Source organism: Neoarius graeffei, chromosome 6 (assembly GCF_027579695.1).
Source record: "Neoarius graeffei isolate fNeoGra1 chromosome 6, fNeoGra1.pri, whole genome shotgun sequence".
Lineage (NCBI taxonomy): Eukaryota > Metazoa > Chordata > Actinopteri > Siluriformes > Ariidae > Neoarius > Neoarius graeffei.
In genome coordinates this window covers 17,439,624-17,460,851 of record NC_083574.1, presented here as the reverse complement: position 1 = coordinate 17,460,851, position 21,228 = coordinate 17,439,624, and the positions used below count along the sequence as shown (strand labels likewise).

The 21,228-nt window shown below is 44.2% G+C and overlaps 1 protein-coding gene across 1 annotated transcript in view; it reads left to right on the top strand.

Moving 5' to 3' along the window:
• Positions 1-21,228, top strand: part of b3gat1a (beta-1,3-glucuronyltransferase 1 (glucuronosyltransferase P) a) — a 57,360-nt gene that overhangs the window by 4,813 nt on the left and 31,319 nt on the right. The window contains exon 2 of the mRNA XM_060922859.1: positions 1,105-1,619. Within this exon, the coding sequence (XP_060778842.1) occupies positions 1,105-1,619 (515 nt within the window). The remainder of the gene's footprint in view (positions 1-1,104; positions 1,620-21,228) is intronic.

Below are 21,228 nucleotides of genomic sequence, written 5' to 3'. Positions count from 1 at the left end.
GGTGGAGCTTAATCAACTAATTATGTGACTTATGAAGTGAATTGGTTGGACCAGCTCTTATTTAGGGGTTTCATACAAAAGGGGGTGAATACCTATGCACACTCCAGATTTCTGAGTTTGTTTCTTTTCTGCACCTTTAAAGCTGTAGGCATGTTGTGTAAATCAAATGGTGCTAACCCTCCAAAAATCCATTTTAATTCCAGCTTGTAATGCAACAAAACAGGACAAACACCAAGGGGGATGAATACTTTTGCAAAACACTGTAGCATGAAATCACTCTTCCAACAAAAAGAAAAAAACCAACACACACACACACACACACACACACAATTCTAAATACATCTCAATGGATGATGACGACAATCAGTTTCATGCTTCATTTTTAACTTCCTGTTAATTCATATTTATATGCAGCACAGTTTGTGTAAGGAGTAATTTCATTTCTCTACTCACTGTCTTGTTTATTTTATTAGTGTTATTTCTAAAAATTTGATCGTGTCGATGGTTTTGTTGCAGCCACATTGCATTAGTGGTATTAGTGCCCTATTTACTCTTCCTTACAAACATCAAAGTGCACATTATTTGAGCTAGATTTGCTACTACATGAATTACATGCTTATATTTAACCTATCTGTTGAATTTTTTTATTTAATATGTTTAATTTCTTGCCTCAGGATTCAGAAGGACAGATCTCACTTCCAGATAATTGACTGAGAGTGTAAATAATTATATTTGTAATTGTGAACATAATCGTTTTTGATGTATTTTGCTCAAGTATTCGTCATTGTTTCCAAATCATCCAGCTCTACTCCTGAACTTGGATGTTAGTACACTAGGACAGTGCTTTCCAAAAGCTTTCATAGTGAAACTGTGAGAATTTGCAGCAGGTCTGAGTCTGAGGGTGTTGCCCTCTTACATTGCCTACTTTCACTCTTTTCAGCTTGTCACCATCTAGTTAAAGAGATCTTTATCATACCTGAGCGGCTAATGGTCCAACAGCACCACTTGTCAGGTACTCTTCTTAGGCTCTTGGCATGTGTCAGACATAGCGAGAACAGCTCCGGGGCGTTCTAATGCCTGAATTCTCTTTCTTTGTGCCTGTAGACGCTGGAGCTGGTGAAGGCAGACGTGATGCAGGAAGCCAAACGAGCAACTCAAAGGAGTTCTGCTCCTCTGATAAGGACATAGTGGAGGTAGTGCGCACCGAGTATGTGTACACACGGCCGCCTCCATGGTCCGATGCCCTGCCTACCATCCATGTCATCACACCAACCTACAGTCGGCCAGTGCAGAAGGCTGAGCTCACTCGGCTCGCCAACACCTTCCTGCACGTCCCTAACCTGCACTGGATCCTGGTGGAGGACGCACAGAGGAGGACACCGTTGGTCACACGTCTACTGAGGGAGACGGGCCTCAACTACACACATCTGAACGTCGAGACGCCTCGCAACTACAAGCTCCGAGGCGATGCAAGGGATCCCAGGATCCCGCGGGGAACCATGCAAAGGAATTTGGCTCTCCGGTGGTTACGGGAGACCTTCAGCCCCAACAGCTCTCAGTCAGGCATTGTCTACTTCGCTGATGATGATAACACCTACAGCCTGGAGCTCTTTGAAGAGGCAAGTTGGAAAATGCAATTTGCTATTATGCCATTTTAAGCAAGTATATATATATATATTTATTTATTTATTTTTATCAGTGCTTTAACCTTGAGTGAGTAAGCCAGCATTGACAGTGAGTAAGCCAACACTGGTAGGAAGAAAGTCCATATGATGAGAGAAACCAAGACTTAATAGGGGCATCAATTTCTCCATGGCCAACACTGTGATTCATGAGTCATTTTAATATCAGACCATCTGTGAATTTTAGCATAAACTGGAAGCACTGGTGGGTTCAGATGAATATTCCGTACTTTTAGTACTATATCATTATCATTTGGTGACTCACAAATTCATAGTAGTATCTATACTTCTGTTCCCTCACCAGCCTGTTTCTCTCTCTTGAACTTAATAAGACAAAAAAAAACCTCATGTTATCGAGACGTGATAAGTTCTCCATTCTGAAGACTTTCCTATGGCGGAAAACATAAAGTTACACCTTCACATCACTGTTCAAATCACTGACACTGGAGACTCCTTCCAAAAAATGCTAATGGGAATGGGGAAGCCATGGCCTAAAGTTTACAGAAGCAGCTTTGGGACCAAAAGGTCACTGGTTCAATTCCCTGAACCAGCAGAAATGGTGGAAGTGCTCTTGAACAAGCCACTGAACCCCCCCAGGCTACTCTGGGTACATTATATGTCACTCTGGATAAAAGTGTCTGCTAAATGCTTGTAATATAATGTAACAAAAAGGCAACACAGTGTTCTTTAACCATTTTATGTAGACTCTCCACCAAACAATTCTTTGTATGCAAATGAACTATGATTAGTCTAAGGTACTGACCAGTCATAAATTCATTAATTTACACACCAGGCAAGTGAACGCACCAGTGCTCTCATCATGGTCTAGTCCCATGTTTTTGTTGCTTATAAACTCTACAGTAAACATGTAAAAGCCACTGAACAGTTATTCCACGAAATTGAATCGTACATGAGCTGATAGCTGATGAGGCGCATAGTGCCAAGTTGGCTATAAGCCATGTATGACGAGACTGAGTGGAATAACTGTTTTATTCTATCCACATTCACTGGATTTTGAAAAACAGAGCATTTTTATTTTTTGCAAATTCAATAAACAAAAATTTTTACAAAACGTCTGACAAAATCATTTCTGCTTAGAATGTAAACAAACCGGCGAAATGACAATAGCAATTTGTGAAAAATGCTACAATAATAATTCTTGAAAAATAAAAATGAGACATTCTTACCATCAAATACTTTTATTCCATATTTTGTTGATTTATTATTTTTGTATTTTTTGAGGTTTTCTTTTTCTTTAGGGTTTTTTTTTGGCAGTTGGCAAAGTAACTTAAAGGTGCATTACTGCCACCAACTGGGCTGGAGTGTGGAACGGGAGATTTTAGGGGGGGAAAACTACATTCTTTTAGTTCTTTTATTTCTGTTTCTTTTAAATACTTGATAATTTTTGGGGTTTTGTTTTCTAGTATTGTTTTTATTTCATCCTCGGTTGGTTCAGTAACACATTCCACCATTTTGTTTTTCTCTACTCATGGTATATGAGCTGATAGCCTAGTAGTAGAGTAGCCAATCAGAGCATGTAATTGCTCTTATCCAGTGAATGTGGATAGAATAAAACAATATGTGCGTATATCTACTATTCAATCATGAATATTTGCAAATCCATTTATGTCCTCCTGTACCTACCATGTGAGATATGATCCTCAAGCCATATCTCAAGACTGAGAACATGTTGTCAGCTAGCTATCTGGTAATGTAAAGCAAGCTTAAAACTCTCCAGCAAATTCAGTTTTCCCCTAATGAATGATGAGGTCATTAATTGCTCATCAATGCAACAATCATAAATCTGTTATTGTTGAGAAAGGATAAACAACTGATCTGTAAAAAATAATTCAGATTTTTAAGCTAAGGTGTAAATGATTTAATAGCCTCGCAATATGATTTGCCCATAACTCTTATACTTGTCTTTCTCTACATCATCCTCAATTGCAAATGAACAGTCGTCTACTCCAATTGGACACATTTTGATCAGAGCGATCATATCATATTAGATTATCAATGGTATCATCAAATGTCCAACCATCACCTTATGAATTGAAATCTAAGAATTGAGCTACAGTTACACAGTTAGGAAATTTGAAGGAGTTCAAAACAAATGAAATGCAATGAAAGTAGCAATGAAATCTAATAGGGTGAAGGGATTTTTCTGGAATCAGGACAGGAGCTGGGATGGCTGATGATGGCAATAATATGAGCAGCTTGCTGCATCACCTATATATCTGCTTGGCAAATTAAAATAAGAAACTGATAGCACAGACATATAATCTGCTTGTCACAGGCTTATGGCTACTGCCCTGACTGTGCTATTGTAATATTTAATGCATGCATGAACAAGTTCTCAACCTTCACCTGACTTGATCTGACTTGAAGAATCCTCCATCAATGATCTTCGTCATCATGGAGACAAGATAGCATGCCTTTGTACTAACTCAGCGAACTCATTCCTTGATTGTGTAAGTCCAGAGAGGAACCGTCATTAAACAATGTTATGTTTAGAGAGGAACATTAAACAATGTTATGTTTAATTTCTTTAATTCTTTCATAATTTCATGATAAATATTCTCTTCAAATTCTAATTTGGCCTCATTTTCTATCAAATTTGCTTCAGAAATGAAAGGGTTACTGTCCTGAAAACATTAAAATCGAGTTATCCAATGAGATTTTTTGTTTGTTGTCTCTAGGCTGAGAAGAGTTGAGAGCTGGCTCACTCATTGGTTAGGACTTCATTGCCGGGACAGAAGGCCATGGCAGTGTATGTTTATGTAGGAAGTGACAGATGAATTAACCAATCAGATTTTGCTTTATAGTGGGAGGGATCAAAAATCTATCACCCTTGGCCTTCTCGAAGGCCAACGAGAGCTTAACCGTGAGTCAGTGCAGCAGTGAAGTCACCTTCCAGCTGGTGTAGCATTCATCAGTACTGTTAGCAAATGCTAATAAAGCAGTCAAGCCAGTGCTATCGAGAGCAAGTAGCACAGGCTAACAACCGAGAAACTAAGATTTCTGTCTCCAGACTCTTCTTCCATGCACGCTCACCACAGTATTTTTCACTCAGGCTTAAGTATTCATTTCCCTGTGTAATTTACTTATTTACTTTTAAAATCAACATCGACAACTACACACAGCGGAGTGACCTGACAGCGTGCCGCTAATCCCTTGCAAATATTCCAAGCAGTTTGATATTTTGATCCATGGATCTCAATAATGGCTCCTGGTTGGTCTGGCAAACATCATTTTCTTTGTAATAGATTCATTCTCAGCTCTACGTACATGAGCAGTATATTTAAGGTATTGTGCATCAATGAAGCTGCTCACAGTTTGAGGACCAACAATCTTCCTGATTTGCTTATTGTTGTACATGTAGCTATAATCTGAATCCTTCATTTTCCTCCAGTATATTATTTCACTTCCAACCAGTTCTCACCATGCTTCTCAAACACTGGGTCTAACATACTTCAAGCTTCTTCTTCTCTTCCTCACTAGAGTACAATGCTTGTGTCCTGCATGTTAACGTTGAATGCACAAAAGTTTCTAATAGGTTCCGATGAGTCTGCATATTTATGGTTTTATCAGTTAGAACATTGTGGAATTCAATAAACTTTGCCATTGTTTGCTTGATATCATAACTGGTGAAGCACAGTGCTTCATCATTACTGATAACTTGGCCGAGGTATGTACAGTGTCTTGCAAAAGTATTCATCGCCTTGGTGTTTGTCCTGTTTTGGCACATTACAAGCTGGAATTAGAATTTATTTTTGGGGGGTTAGCAGCATTTGATTTACACAACATGCCTACCACTTTAAAGGTGCATTTTTTTTTAAATTGTGACACAAACAATAATTAAGATGAAAAAACAGAAATCTGGAGTCTGCATAGGTATTCACCCCCCAAAGTCAATACCTTGTAGAGTCACCTTTTGCTGCAAGTCTCTTGGGGTATGTGTCTATTAGCTTAGCACATCTAGCCACTGGGATTTTTGCCCATTCCTCAAGGCAAAACTGCTCCAGCTCCTTCAAATTAGATGGGTTGTGTTGGTGTACAGCAATCTTCAAGTTATGCCACAGATTCTCAATTGGATTGAGGTCTAGGCTTTGACTAGGCCATTCCAAGACATTTAATTTTTTCCCTTTAAACCACTCCAGTGTAGCTTTAGCAGTATGTTTAGGGTCATTGTCCTGCTAGACTGTGAACCTTTGTCCCAGTCTCAAACAGGTTTTGTTACAGAATAGCCCTGTATTTAGTGCCATCCATCTTTCCTTCAGTCCTGACCAGCTTTCCTGTCCCCGCAGATGAAAAACATCCCCACAGCATGATACTGCCACCACCATGCTTCACTGTAGGAATGGTGTTCTCAGGGTGATAGGTTTGCACCACACATGGCATTTCCCATGATGGCCAAAAAGATCAATATTAGTCTCATCTGACCAGACAGTCTTCTTCCATGTGTTTGGTGAGTCTGCCACATGTTGTTGGGCAAACTCCAAATGTGTTTTCTTATTTTTTTTCTTTAAGCAATGGCTTTTTTTGGCCACTCTTCCATAAAACCCTACTCTGTGGACAGTATGGCTTAAAGTGGTCCTATGGACAGATACTCTCATCTCTGCTGTGGAGCTTTGCAGCTCCTTCAGTGTTATCAGTCTGTGAGATTTGGTGGGTGAATACCTATGCACACTCCAGATTTCTGCTTTTTCATCTTAATTATTGTTTGTGTCACAATTAAAAAAAAAAACTTTAAATTGGTAGGCATGTTGTGTAAATCAAATGGTGCTAAACCCCAAAAAATCCATTTTAATTCCAGCTTGTAATGCGACAAAACAAGACAACACCAAGGGGGATGAATACTTTTGAAAGACACTGTAAATTGCTGAACATTCTTTATTGTTTCATCTCCAACACTGATGAGAGAACCTTTTCTAGCAAGTTCATCATTGTTAAAGAAGGAAAGAAAGAAGAAGAAGGAAAAAAATCTAAGTCTTTAGATTTAGTTGAACATTTCCACCTTGAAGTCAGGACTATATTGATCAGATTATAAGTGAGCCATGGGTGAAAGATGTGCTTTTGTTTTGGAGATGAAGATTGCATGAATAGCTCTCCATGCCGTATTTCATTACTTTTGTCTTGCAATCACCCGTAATGCTCTGAGTCAGATATCTCCTGTCACTTCAGAGCTTCTTAGTGAATAACCTCTTTGAGACTTCTTCTCTTGTTTATCTTGTCTCACTTACTGATCATTACAGGCTTTAAAATCTGAAGCCGGGTTCTTCAGCTGACATTAAATGGCATTTCCTCTTCGCATGTGCCTGCTAAAAGCCTTTCACTAATAAGAGAGAGAAAGAGAGATGATCCACACGGTCCTGTGTGCGTTGTATAAACAATAATAGCTGCAAGGAAATGGCTGCACTCGTATAAAATACCTCACAGATATCACAGATATGTACATTACTGTGCAAAAGTCTTAGGTGCATGTAAAGAAATGCGGTAGACCAAAAATGGCTTAAAATACAAATGAAATGAAATGTTGGAACATTAAAAAAATACTATAAACCATGATAATGTAAGCCATAATAAATTAAACAAAAGTCAATATTTGGTGTGAGATGGCCCTTTGCTTTAAAGGAAATGAATCGTAAAATACGAATTTAAGCACTCTGACATGTCATTCCAAGTAGCACTATTTAAAAGTGGCTAAGTTAGGGCATCGGTCAAAATACGTGTATGCCGCCATATTTGTTTGCATTGCTATAAGGATACCGTGAAAAGTCAAAATGAGGCTGTGGGACTGATGATATAGAAGTTGCTGAAGCCTCAGTAGAAGTTGCTCCTACCCTCATTTCGCATGTGTGAATTAAATTCCGAAAGCTCTATGCAGCAAAGGCATTCCCCGTCTTCTTTCAGTGCAGAACTATCACACTGGCCACAACTGCACCAAGACTGGGCTGGTTGTTCAAATCTATGTTGACGTGTTGGTATCGGTCCATGCTCACTGTCTCTGTCGGCAGGTCCGGGTTAGCGGTAGATTGCTTTTATAGTCTACAGTTGTGGTCATAAGTTTACATACAGTAACATGAATGTCATGGCGATGTTTGAGCTTTCAGTAATTTCTTTGAACTGTTCTTTTTCTGTGGCAGAATGATTGTACAGCATACATCTTTAATTAAAAAAACCCACTAGAATTTGGTGCACGAGTTTTAATTGTCTTTGGGTTTTCCGAAATCAACAGAGGGTCAAAATTATACATACAGGGTCAAAAATTTACATACACTCACTTAGATTATTAATTCAGACAGTGTTGTGCACAGATAGACACAAGGTGGTGCTCAAGCACCTGCCCCTCTGCCCTCTGTCCAAAAAAAGTGCCCTTTTGAATTTTTTTTTTTTTTTTTACAGTTTACTGAGGCCAATGTCGACATGATCTTTTAGAAAAGCCGCGGCATTAAAAGCGTGTGTGAAAATAATGTCCCGATGTGTACCCCCTCCGCACACACACCGGACCTCTGTCTCTCTTGCTCTGTCACGTGAACAAGCGTGCAGTGCATTCAATGTGAGGTTGCAGCAGCATAGCGTCCTGGAAGCCATAGCCTTGTCGTAGCGCAGACAACACATCGGGCAGTCAGTCAGCTCTTCCCCTGCCCCACCAGCCAGATAACACATTAATTGAGTGAAAATGTATTGTTTGCCCTCTAAGCCCAAGCTGTAATTATTTTGTTGTGAAGTAGCCTGTAGCATACAGAAACAACTGCACATAAGTATTATATTTTTTGCTAGACCATTTTCAGATTTAGGAAAACAAAAATTTCTTTTTCTATTTTTTTCAACTAGAGCAGGGGTGGCCAACCAGTCGGAGCCCAAGAGCCACAATTCTTACTGTGTTACGGCAAAGAGCCACATCGGCACATGAACATGGGCACACAAATATTACCCTTCCTTCTGCGCGCGCGGACACACACACACACACACACACAGCCACATTGATGTCACACTCCAACTTAACCAATGCCCCACACCAACATGATAATGATACATTTACTGCAGTACCAAGATCACAGGCCAGTCATTTTCAACAGTGGTGACTGGTGAAGAAAATTGTAGGTGGGGCACAAAGGCAGACATTGTTTACATGTGGGGATTCCCCCCATTGGGGGGGTTCCGGGGGGCCTCCCCCAAAAAATTTTGGATTTCTTAGATGCAATTTCCTGTATTCTAGTGCATTTTGGAGTTACCTGTTTAACATCGAAAATGCAAAAGCCATTTTGATTCAGCTTGAATTCTCAATTGCATGACCTGCACAAGACCTGCATTCAAATAAATAAGTATTCAAATAAATACAGTCAGTCGGAAAATGAAAATTACAAAGTGCTAATTTAATTTCCTCAAACAGTACAAGCTCCATAGGCACTGAGAACAGTGATCAGTGCAAGTGCAAATATAGATAAAATATAATACAATGCTCAAATTTTTGAAAGAAGAACACACACGCACACACACAAATTGATAACTGGAAAACAAATGAACAAATACATAATGTATATACACTACATGCCAAAAGTTTGGACACACCTTCTCATTCAATGTGTTCTGTGTTCTCATGACTATTTACACTTACAGTATACTCTACTCTCACTCAAGGCATCAAAACTGAATGAGCACTCACCCACTACTCAGGCTTGCGCGCCCAGCGCGTATCCCAAGCCTCAGCAGCAGGGATGGTATGAAACTCACCAGAAATGTTCCAAGCCAGTTTATACGATGCATGTGTTACTGTCTCTGATTGTTTTGTAAATTTTTTGAAGAGCTGTACCTTCTTTTGTGATTGACTTTTTAACGTGATTAACTTGTGTTTACGAAGTTCACTCTCTTTCGGAAAGTCCTGGTCGATTTTAGCATGTAGTGAGCTGAAGTGACGCTGAAGATTTGAAGACTTGAAATGCGACAATGACGACTGACATAGAAGGCAGAATGGCTTGCCATAACGTTCAACGAAAAAATATAAATCCTCCCACTCTGTTAAAAACGTCCTGTTCTCATCTTCATATTTTCTTTTTGAAGTGCATTTTTTCCCTGCTATTTTGAGATCTGAAATTTAGCATATCATCTCACACACCTGCGCATTTGTCATGATGTGAAAATACCGTAATGAAACCAAGCGAAGCACCTTTAATAAAATAACCGTAATTAACTGCAGTGAAGCGAAAACGCACATAAAACCACAAACGAACACCAACTTGGACGTGAAGGTGAGAGCCGCATGACACCAGGCAAAGAGCCGCATGCGGCTTGCGAGCCGCGGGTTGGCCACCTATGAACTAGAGATTCCTGGCAAAGTCAAAAAGCCTTGATCTCATCTCATCTCATCATCTCTAGCCGCTTTATCCTGTTCTACAGGGTCGCAGGCAAGCTGGAGCCTATCCCAGCTGACTACGGGCGAAAGGCGGGGTACACCCTGGACAAGTCGCCAGGTCATCACAGGGCTGACACATAGACACAGACAACCATTCACACTCACATTCACACCTATGGTCAATTTAGAGTCACCAGTTAACCTAACCTGCATGTCTTTGGACTGTGGGGGAAACCAGAGCACCCGGAGGAAACCCACGCAGACACGGGGAGAACATGCATACTCCGCACAGAAAGGCCCTCGCCGGCCACGGGGCTCGAACCCGGACCTTCTTGCTGTGAGGCGACAGCGTTAACCACTACACCACCGTGCCGCCCCAAAAAGCCTTGATGTAATAAATTAACATTAAGTGGTTGTTTTACACCTTTAAAAACTAAAACGGGTCAGTGGCGACCCGAACACAAGAGGAGGGTTAAATCTCAGACTTTTATAATAAGGTGTTCCACATGCGCAAAAAAGTGCCCTTTTTTCCCCCCAGAGCACTTGCCCCCCAAAATGTCTGTGCACGCCACTGAATTCAGAGGTGCTGAAACTTCCAAAATGTCTCTTATCTTGCCAAGGCCGAGGTCTCTTAACTTCCTGTTAGTGATCATGATTGACTACAGCTGGTAGCTTCTCTGTGCCTTCATAAAAAGGGTTTGTTTACAGCACTCATTGGATTGACCAACACACAGTAAAATGGGAAAGTCCAAGGAGCTCAGTGTAGATCTGAGAAAAAGGATCACAGATATACACAACCCCAGAATGTCTCTTGGAGCCATTTCGAAACAACTGCAAATTCCAAGATCACTTCAAACAATTGCATCCAAGTTATTGTGAGGTGTAGTCTCTTTGCCAAGCCACTTTGCTTCAAGAAAACCCAAACTGTCACCCTCAGCTGAAAGGAATTGGTTTGGATGGTCAGGAACAACCTGGGAACCACCATGGCACAGCCCTGCTGGAAGCTGATGGATCACTGTCTACAGTTCAGATCACCATGGACTAAGAGGCTGCTATCCAATGAAATAACCCCTGCTCCAAAATTGACACCTTCAAGCTTAATTAAAGTTTGAAGCTGACCACACAGACAAAGAAAGTGCCTTCTGGAGGATAGCTGTTTGAACAGATGAGACAAACATTGAGTTGTTTGGCCACAATGACCACCATGTACAGAGGGACACTGTACCAGCTGGTGGTGGTGGTGGTAGGATCATCATGCTCTGGGGCTGTTTTGCTGCCAGTGGAACTGGTTCATTGCACAAAGTGGATGGAATAATGAAGAAGGAGGACTACCTCAGAATTCTTCAGCATAAACCATTAGAAACTTGAACACAACTTGGGACTTGGGAGTTACAACAGGACAATGAACCCAAATACACATCAGAGCTGGTTGTGGAGGATAAAACAGGCTAACATTAATCTTAAAACAAGTCCTGACTTCAACCCTATTGAAAATATATGGACTGTGCTTATAAGTCAAGTCCATGCCAAGAAAAAAAAATTAATTGAACTCTACCAATTCTACCATGAAGAGTCATGAAATATCCAATCAGAATTCTGCCAGAAGCTTGTTCATGGCAAACAAAAATGTTTGGTCAAGGTGAATCTTGCAAAGAGACATTTTACCCAAATATTAGGTGTGCTGTATGTATATTTTTGACCCTATATGTATAAATTTGTCCCTGTGTTGATTTCAGACAACCCAAAGAAAATTAAAACTTGTGCACCAAATTCTAGTGTTTTTAATTAAAGATGTATGCTGTACAATCATTCTGCCACAGAAAAAGAACAGTTCAAAGAAATTACTGAAAGCCCAAATATTGCCATGACATTCATATCCAAGATGACATTCATGTCACTGTATGTAAACTTCTGACCACAACTGTATATGGACTATGGCATATCACTCACTTACACTTTCACGTTAAATGTATCCATGCGTGCTCCCACGGGAAGCAACTGTGACGTCATGATGGCTGCGCCGGTTAAACGAAAGAGTTCCTTATAAATTACACATTTACTCTATATTTATTCCACTTTAGACATGTAAAAACATTACAGAAACGCTGTCCTAGAATTTATATGGTGACTCGAATTCGGTTAGTTTTCAGTGATCATTTCCTTTAACAAAAAAAATAGTAGTCTCAGGTACAGTGAGTGCAGTTTTATCAGGAAATGATTTGTAGGTTTTACTGAGCATCTTGCAGAACCAGCCACAGTTCTTTTGGACACTTTGACTGTCACACTTGCTTCTTAATTTTGCACCAAAATACAGTAGCCTTTGTTATGTTTCATTTTTTTAATCTGAAAAGTGGTCTCTTATGTAATATGCTGCCCAGATAGAAATGTTTTTTGAAAACTAACCAAACTCGAGTCACCATATCTGTTCTAAGGCAGTGTTTCTGTAATGTTTTTATGTGTCTAAAGTGGAATAAACATAGAGAAAATGTGTAATGTACTGTATAAGGAACTCTTTCGTTCAACTGGAGCAGCAATCATGATGTCAGAGTATGTACGAAAAGAAGGATTGATCCTCAGGAATGTTGCCACAAAGAAGTGCTTTGTTGTAGGCTTTATTCTTCTTCTTTTTTCAGCTGCTCTCATTCGGAGTTGCCACTGCAGATCATCATGATCTGCATATTTGATTTGGCATACATTTTTACACCAGATGCCCTTCCTGACGCAACCCTCCCCAGTCTATCTGGGCTTGAGATTGGCACTAAGTACGTGCTGGCTTGTGCAACCCCAGTGGTTGGGTATTTTACCTTATTTGCATGTCTTTGTTGTAGGCTTCCTACTGACAAGAAGTTGTTGCTTTAGATTAAATCAAAGGCTGCATCCAAATACAGTATGTACTAGCAATGGTTAAATACCTACAACACTATTCTCACGTACTCCGCCGCCATCTTACCTGTCCTCTAACCTGGATGTTCACAGATGACGTATGCCTATGTATACTGCGAAATTAAAAAAAAAAAATTCTGCAAAGGCTGAAATGTTTAAACAATTCCTGATTCATGTGTACACCACCGCCGCAACAACTGGCCATCAACAACAGCCATCTTCTTTCGAATCTTTACTGGGGGAATTCTTCTTCACTTCTTCTTTGGTTCTTGTTCAGTTATTCGGAGGCTCCAGCTGAATTATGGGATAGCACAGTGTAATATCTGGGTACCGTTCGATGACTGTTAAATGCTTACTGAGTATTCGGACACCCTATGTACTACTTTTTGAATATAATAGTATGGAAGTATGCATATTCAGACACAGCCAAAGGTCTTTGCAGATTATGTCACAGTTTTCCATTCTGATCGGTCAGAAGGTGTTGCTGTGGTTATTTAATATTTATGAAAGGGGATTCTAGTACCAGTGCTTTTTTTTTTTAAAGTTTTCTAGCTGTTCCACCACAGGGCAGTGTTCAAGGTCCGGGTACATTTTGGTCATTCTATTTTCATTTCAGAAATAGATATGAGAAAATGACAAAATGAATGGTGTTTTGATTTGCATTTCAAAATCCAGAATTGAATAACAGCAACAAAAAAAAGTCATATTTTGTTCTCCTGTTCAGCTATTCTAGATACAAAATTTAAAAAGGACTTGTTTTTCATTGTCTCCTTGGTATCCTTTGTTTGATAAAGGATTAAAAGTCCTTTTTAATTTTGGATATGCTGTTTCTGGGCAGAAAAAAAAATTAAATATGACTTGTTTTTTCCATTATTCATTTTTGGATTTCGAAATGGAAATCAAAACACCATTCATTTTTCATATTCTCATTAATGTTTCTGAAAGGAAAATAAAATGACCAAAATATACACGGACCAGACAGAAACATATACAGGTGAGCAAACAACCATTTATAGCTGCTATAATGTAGGTGGAACAGCCATAACATTAAAGACCACTGCCACGTGATGTGAATAACATTGATTATCTCATTACAATGCCACCTGTCAAGGGGTGGGATATATTAGACAGCAAGAGAGCAGTCAGTTCTTGAAGTTGATGTGTTGGAAGCAGGAAAAATGGGCAAGCGTAAGGATCTGAGGGACTTTGACAAGGGCCAAATTGTGATGGCTAGATGACTGGGTCTGAGCATCAACAAAATGGCACATCTTGTGGGGTGTTCCCAGTATGCAGTGGTTAGTACCTACCAAAAGTGGCCCAAGGAAGGATAACTGGTGAACCAGCAACAGGGTCATGGGTGTCGAAGGCTCATTGATTTGCATGGGGCACGAAGGCTAGCAAATATGGTCCAATCCCAGAGAAGAGCTACTGTAGCACAAACTGCTGAAAAAGTTAATGCTTACACCTTTCTGTTTTAGCCAGCATTCACTTTTTCAGTAGTTTGTACTACAGTTGTCCTTCCTTGGACCACTTTTGGTAGGTACTAGCCACTGCATACCAGGAACACCCCACAAGATGTGCCATTTTGGAGATGCTCAGCCCCGGTCATCTAGCCATCACAATTTGGCCCTTGTCAAGATCTCCCAGACCCTTACACTTGCCCATTTTTCCTGCTTCCAACACATCAACTTCAAGAACTGACTGTTCTCTTGCTGCCTAATATATCCCACCCATTAACAGGTGCCATTGTAATGAGATAATCAATGTTATTCACTTCTGTTAGTGGTCATAATGTTATGGCTGATTGGTGTAACTTATAATAAGAACTATGTATCTAATTAACAGAAATATTGACAAACTGCTGTAATATAAAATAAATAACACACTTCTGGATGTGCAAGTATTTAACAGTTATTCCACATGAGCTGATAGCCGACGAGGCGCATAGCACCGAGTCCACTATAAGCCATGTACAGTGAAATTGAATGGAATAACTTTTACTATATTTACATTCACTGGATTTTGAGAAACAGAGCATTTTTATTTTTTGCAAATTTGATAAATAAAAATTTTATACAAAACGTCCAACAAAAATCATTTCTGCTTAGAATGTAAACAAACCGGTAAAATGACAGGAGCAATTTGTGAAAAATGTGATAATAATAATTCTTGAAAAATACAAAAATACGTTTTTACCATCAAATACTTTTATTCCATATTTTGTTGTCTTTTTTTTGGGGGGGGGGTTGCTTTCGAGGAGAGTTTTTATTTTGTTCTTGGTTGGTTCAGTAACATGCCCTGTATCCAAAATCACTCACTCGTTCACTACTCCCTACTCACTATATAGGCAATTACTATATAGAGGATTATATAGTGAGCTCTGGACAGACAATTGCTGCACTCAGAAGCACCCGCAGCACCACACAACGTCTCACCAGGCAGTGTGCAAACAAGTACTGGCAGCAACTCTGTGAGGAAATCCAGCACTGTGCAGAGTCCGGAAACATCCATGGAATGTACAGCGGCATCAAGAAGGTGCTAGGCCCCACAGTGAAAGGGATCTCCCCCCTGAGATCTCTGATGGGGGAGAAGATCACAGACCCTGAGCAGCAGATGGCCAGGTGGGTGGAGCATTACTCAGAGCTGTACTCCCGAGAAACATCAGTCTCAGATGCGGCCCTTAGCAGCACTCAGGAACTGCCCACAATGGAGGAGCTGGACGAAGTCCCTACCCTGGAGGAGCTCAGCAAAGCCATCGACTCCCTCCCAAATGACAAAGCACCTGGCAGCGATAATATTCTGCCTGAAACCATCAAATGTGGAAAAGCAGCACTGATTCAGCCGCTGCACGAGCTGCTCTGTCTCTGCTGGGAGGAAGGAGCAGTCCCCCAAGACATGCGCGACGCCACCATTGTGACTCTCTACAAGAACAAGGGTGACCGCAGTGACTGTAACAATTACAGAGGGATCTCGCTCCTGAGTATAGTTGACAAAGTGTATGCCCGCATCCTCCTCAACAGGTTGCAACTCCTGGCAGACCGTGTGCATCCAGAATCCCAGTGCGGCTTCAGGGCAGTCAGGTAAACAATAGACATGATTTTCTCCCTTTGACAGCTACAGGAGAAGAGCAGAGAGCAAGGCCAGCCACTCTACATGATGTTTATTGACCTCACCAAGGCCTTTGATCTGGTCAGCAGGAAGGGCCTCTTTGAACTTTTCAGGAAGATCGGTTGCCCCCAAAACTCCGCAGCATGATAATCTCCTTCCACACCGACATGAAGGGAACAGTCTTTTATGATGGTTCATCCTCAGACTCCTTCCCCATCAACAGTGGCATGAAGCAGAAGCAGGGCTGCGTGCTGGCACCGACCCTCTTCGGGATTTTCTTCTCCCTGCTACTGTCATATGCCTTTGACTCGTCCACCGATGGTGTCTATCTGCACACCAGGTCCAATGGGAGGCTGTTCAACCTGGCATGACTGCGCACAAACACCAAGGTGAGGTCGGTGCTCATCAGGGAGATGCTCTCCGCGGACAATGCAGCACTTGTGACCCACACCGAGGATGCCCTCCAGAGACTCAGAGACTGCTTCGCAGATGCCTGCAAGCAGTTCGGGCTCACCATCAGCCTGCAAAAGGCCAACATCAGCGCACAGAATACACCTACTAACCCTTCCATCAAAATTGACAGCTTCACCCTGGAAGCAGTCAACAACTTCACATACCTGGGGTCAACCATCAGCAACACACTCTCGCTGGACGTAGAACTGGACAAATGGCTCGGAAAGGCGAACACCATCATGGCTCGGCTAACGAAGAGAGTGTGGGAAAACAATGCTGTAGCGGTTCAGTGTTGGTGGGTGGAGCACAGAGGATGGCAGGACAGAGATCAGGTTCGACAATCACATTTATTGCTATACTTTTCAGTTTAACAATCTTTTCAAGTAGACACACACATGACTGGCGTCTTGTTCGGGGATGAGCTCTCCTCTGCTCTCTGCTCTCCCTCTTTAAATAGGGTGCGGTCACTGGGAAGACACACAAACACAGGTTAATTGACGTCAGGTGTAGTGATTCTGCCACTTACCTTCCCTGACTCCGCCCTCCTGTCACAGACCGGCACTTGACCACACCCCCGCTGCCACATACCCCCACTGACTCAGGCCAGGCGGCCGTCTGGCCTGCAGCCGACTCTCCCCCCCTTGACGGGAGAGGAAGTCCGCCACGACCATCTGTGCCCCCGGCCTGTGGACCACCTTGAAATTAAAGGGTTGGAGTGCCAGATACCAATGGGTGATCTGCGCGTTGGCATCCTTCATGCGGTGGAGCCACTGGAGGGGCGCGTGGTCCAAACAGAGGGTGAAAGGGCGCCCCAGCAGGTAGTACTGGAGGGCGAGGACCGCCCACTTGATGGCCAGACACTCTTTCTCGATGGTGCTGTAGTGCCCCTCACGCACCGACAGCTTCCTGCTGATGTACAGGACAGGGCGGTCCTCCCCCTCCACCTCCTGGGACAACATCGCCCCCAGCCCTCTGTCTGACACATTGGTCTGCAACATAAAGGGGAGAGAAAAGTCAGGGGAGTGTAAAAGTGGCCCCCCACACAGTGCAGCCTTTACCTCAGAAAAAGCCCGCTGGCATTGCTCCGTCCACTGGACCAGATCTGGTGCCCCCTTTTTAGTGAGATCAGTCAGCGGGCTGGTGACATCCGAATAATTAGGTATAAACCTACGATAATAGCCAGCCAGCCCCAAGAACTGTCTCACCCCCTTTTTGGTCTTGGGCCTCGGGCAGGCCGCAATTGCTGCGGTCTTGTTAATTTGGGGACGCACCTGCCCGTTGCCCAAGTGGAAGCCCAGATACCGTACTTCCACCCGCCCAATAGCACACTTCTTCGGGTTGGCTGTGAGACCCGCTCGCCTCAGCGACCTAAGGACGGCCCTTAGATGTTCGAGGTGCCTCGGCCAGTAATTGCTATAGACGATGATGTCTTCAAGATAAGTGGCCGCATAGGTGGCGTGGGGGCGGAGGACCCTGTCCATCAGTCGCTGAAACATAGCGGGTGCCCCAAACAGCCCAAACGGAAGTGTGATGAATTGGTGTAAACCAAACAGTGTGGAAAAGGCCGTTTTTTCTCTGGATAGTGGAGTCAAGGGGATCTGCCAATATCCCTTCGTCAAATCCAGTGTCGAATAAAAGCAAGCAGTGCCGAGTCAATCGAGCAACTCATCAATACGAGGCATTGGGTACGCGTCAAATTTAGACACCGCGTTGACTTTTCTATAGTCCACACAGAACCGGACCGACCCGTCGGCCTTGGGTACCAAGACCACCGGGCTGCTCCAGTCACTGTGGGACTCCTCGACGATGCCCATTTCGAGCATGGTCTCAAGTTCTTCCCGAACCACTTTTTTTTGTGTTCAGGTAGCCTGTAAGGGCAGCTACGCACTACCACCCCCGGGGGTGTCTCTATGTGGTGCTCCATGAGGTTAGTGCGACCAGGCAGGGGCGAGAACACATCCGAAAACTCGGTCTGCAACTGGGCAACCTCCGTGAGTTGGGTCAGGGAGAGGTGGTCTCCACAGGGGACCGGAGAGGTACGTGATGCCAGTGCCCCATTTTGAACCTCCGGCCCCAGTTCCGCCTTCTCCGGAACCACCGACACCAATGCCACGGGGACCTCATCATTCCAGAGTTTAAGCAGATTGAGGTGGTAAATCTGTAGCACCCCACCCCTGTCCGTTCGCCTCACCTCGTAGTTGACGTCCCCGACTCGCCGCGTGACCTCAAAGGGTCCTTGCCACTTGGCGATCAATTTGGAGCTCGATGTGGGCAACAGTACGAGTACCTTATCTCCCGGTGTGAACTCCCTAAGGCGCGTACCCTTGTTGTACAGGCGGGCTTGCCGTTCTTGGGCCTGCCGCAAATTCTCCTGGGTTAGGTGGGTGAGCGTGTGGAGTTTTGTGCGCAGGTCCATAGCGTATTGAATTTCGTTCTTACTTTGTGAAGGTCCCTCCTCCCAATTTTCCCGCAGCACATCTAGAATGCCGTGCGGCTTACGCCCATATAATAATTTGAATGGGGAGAACCCCATGGAGGCTTGGGGAACCTCTCGCACTGAAAACAACAAGGGCTCGAGCCACTTATCCCAATTACGTGCGTCCTCACTTACGAATTTTTGAATGATGTTCTTGAGGGTGCGATTGAATCGTTCCACTAAACCGTCCGTTTGTGGGTGATACACGCTGGTGCGGATCGGCTTAATCCCCAATAACCCATACAGTTCGCGCAGTGTCCGTGACATAAATGTGGTGCCTTGATCAGTCAGAATCTCTTTCGGGATTCCAACTCGGGAGATAACGCAGAAGAGTGCCTCCGCAATACTGCGTGCTGAGATATTGCGCAGAGGCACTGCTTCTGGGTATCGCGTTGCATAGTCCACCAGAACTAATATAAAGCGGTACCCTCGTGCTGACCGATCTACTGGCCCGACAAGATCCATCCCAATCCATTCGAACGGGGTCTCGATTAATGGTAGAGGGCGCAAAGGCGCTTTTGGAATGGCCACTGGATTTACTAACTGGCATTCGCGGCACGCCGTACACCACCTACGAACATCGCCGCGAATCCCCGGCCAATAGAATCGGGCCATTATTCGGGCTAGTGTCTTATTCTGCCCTAAGTGTCCAGCCATGGGATTAAAGTGAGCCGCCTGCAATACCAATTCCCGGCGGCTCTTTGGAATTAAAAGTTGCGTGACTCGCTCTTTAGTTTGAGTGTCCTGTGTCACTTGGTATAACCTATCCTTCATAATCGCGAAGTAGGGGAAGGACGGGGTGGCATTCGGCTGGAGCGTTTGACCATTGATTACTCTCACTTGATTAAACGCATGTCTCAGAGTCTCGTCTCGCAACTGCTCTAATGGGAAATCTGCGAGGGATTCCCCAATAGAGAGAGGAGGGGCCGGCGGCTCCTCACTCTGATGCGGAGATGACGTAGACGGCTCTGTGACAGCTGCTCCTGCCAAAGCGACACCGGGACCTCCCTCTGTTAAATGGCAGGACCCACTCTCTACTAAGAGTGTCATTAAACCCCGAAATCCCGGCCAATCAGTCCCCAAAATTAAAGAGTGGGTAAGGCGAGGATTAACCGCCGCCTTCACTATAAATTTTTCCCCTCGGAACAAAATGTGGACTGACACCAAAGGGTAGCTGTGAATGTCCCCGTGCACACACAACACCTTCACCCCCTGTGCTCCCCCCAATGCCTCGTGTTGCACCAGGCTTTGGTGAATTGAGGTCTGATTACAACCAGAATCCACCAACACCTGATATGTATCCCCTTGGATACTCACCGGTATGTGATACGCTCAGGCCCGATCAAGGGTGGCTTCTGGCACGTTGGGGATCCGAACCACCGCGCCCACCTCCATTGCCGTGCACTGCTGTTGGAGGTGGCCCGGTTCCCCGCAGCGCCAGCAAACCGGCCCGGGCTTTCCCTCTGCACCGGTGTTCTGGGGCTCACTCACCTGAGGGGGGGGAGAGACAGACACAGAAGGGAGACATGGGAGAGCACCGCGGGTGCAGCGGGTCGGCTGGGGTGGTGCCGGCCCCCGCCTCCGTGGTGGGGGAATGGGGCAAGGACGGGACACAGGAGGAGAGAGAGAGAGAAGAGGAGAGAAGAGAAGAGGCGGTCTGCTGTCCTGCCGCCGGAACAGCCGCCAAATGGTCCTCCGCCAGCTCGATGGCCTGATTCAGCGATGCTGGGCGGTGGCACTGGACCCACTCCGCGGTTCCTGTTGGCAAGCGCGCGATGAACTGTTCCAGCACCACCTGATCGACGATCTCCTCGGCGTCACGGTTGTTGGCCCTCAGCCACCTCCAGCAGGCGTCCCGGAGTTGCTGGCCAAACGCGAACGGCCGGCCAACTTCCTCCAAGCGCAGAGCGCGGAAGCCCTGGCGCTGCTGTTCGGGGGTGCGCCCCACACGCTGGAAGATGGCCTGGCGAAGGTCCGCTTAGGCCAGCCGGCGGTCAGCGGGGAGCTGTAGCGTGGCCAGCTGTGCCTCTCCCGTTAGCAGGGGGAGGAGGCGCGCCGCGCGCTGATCCATTGGCCACCCCAAGGTCTCTGCGACTTGCTCAAAGAGCGTGATGAAAGCCTCGGGGTCATCCTGCTGGCTCATCTTTGTCAGGGTGAGGGAGGACGGGCCCGCGGTGGAAGCGTTGGTTGTCCCCGCCGATGCGAGGAGGTGCCGGAACGCCTGTCGGTCCTCTTGCTGGGCCAACACCAGGGCCTCGAAGCGCTGCTCC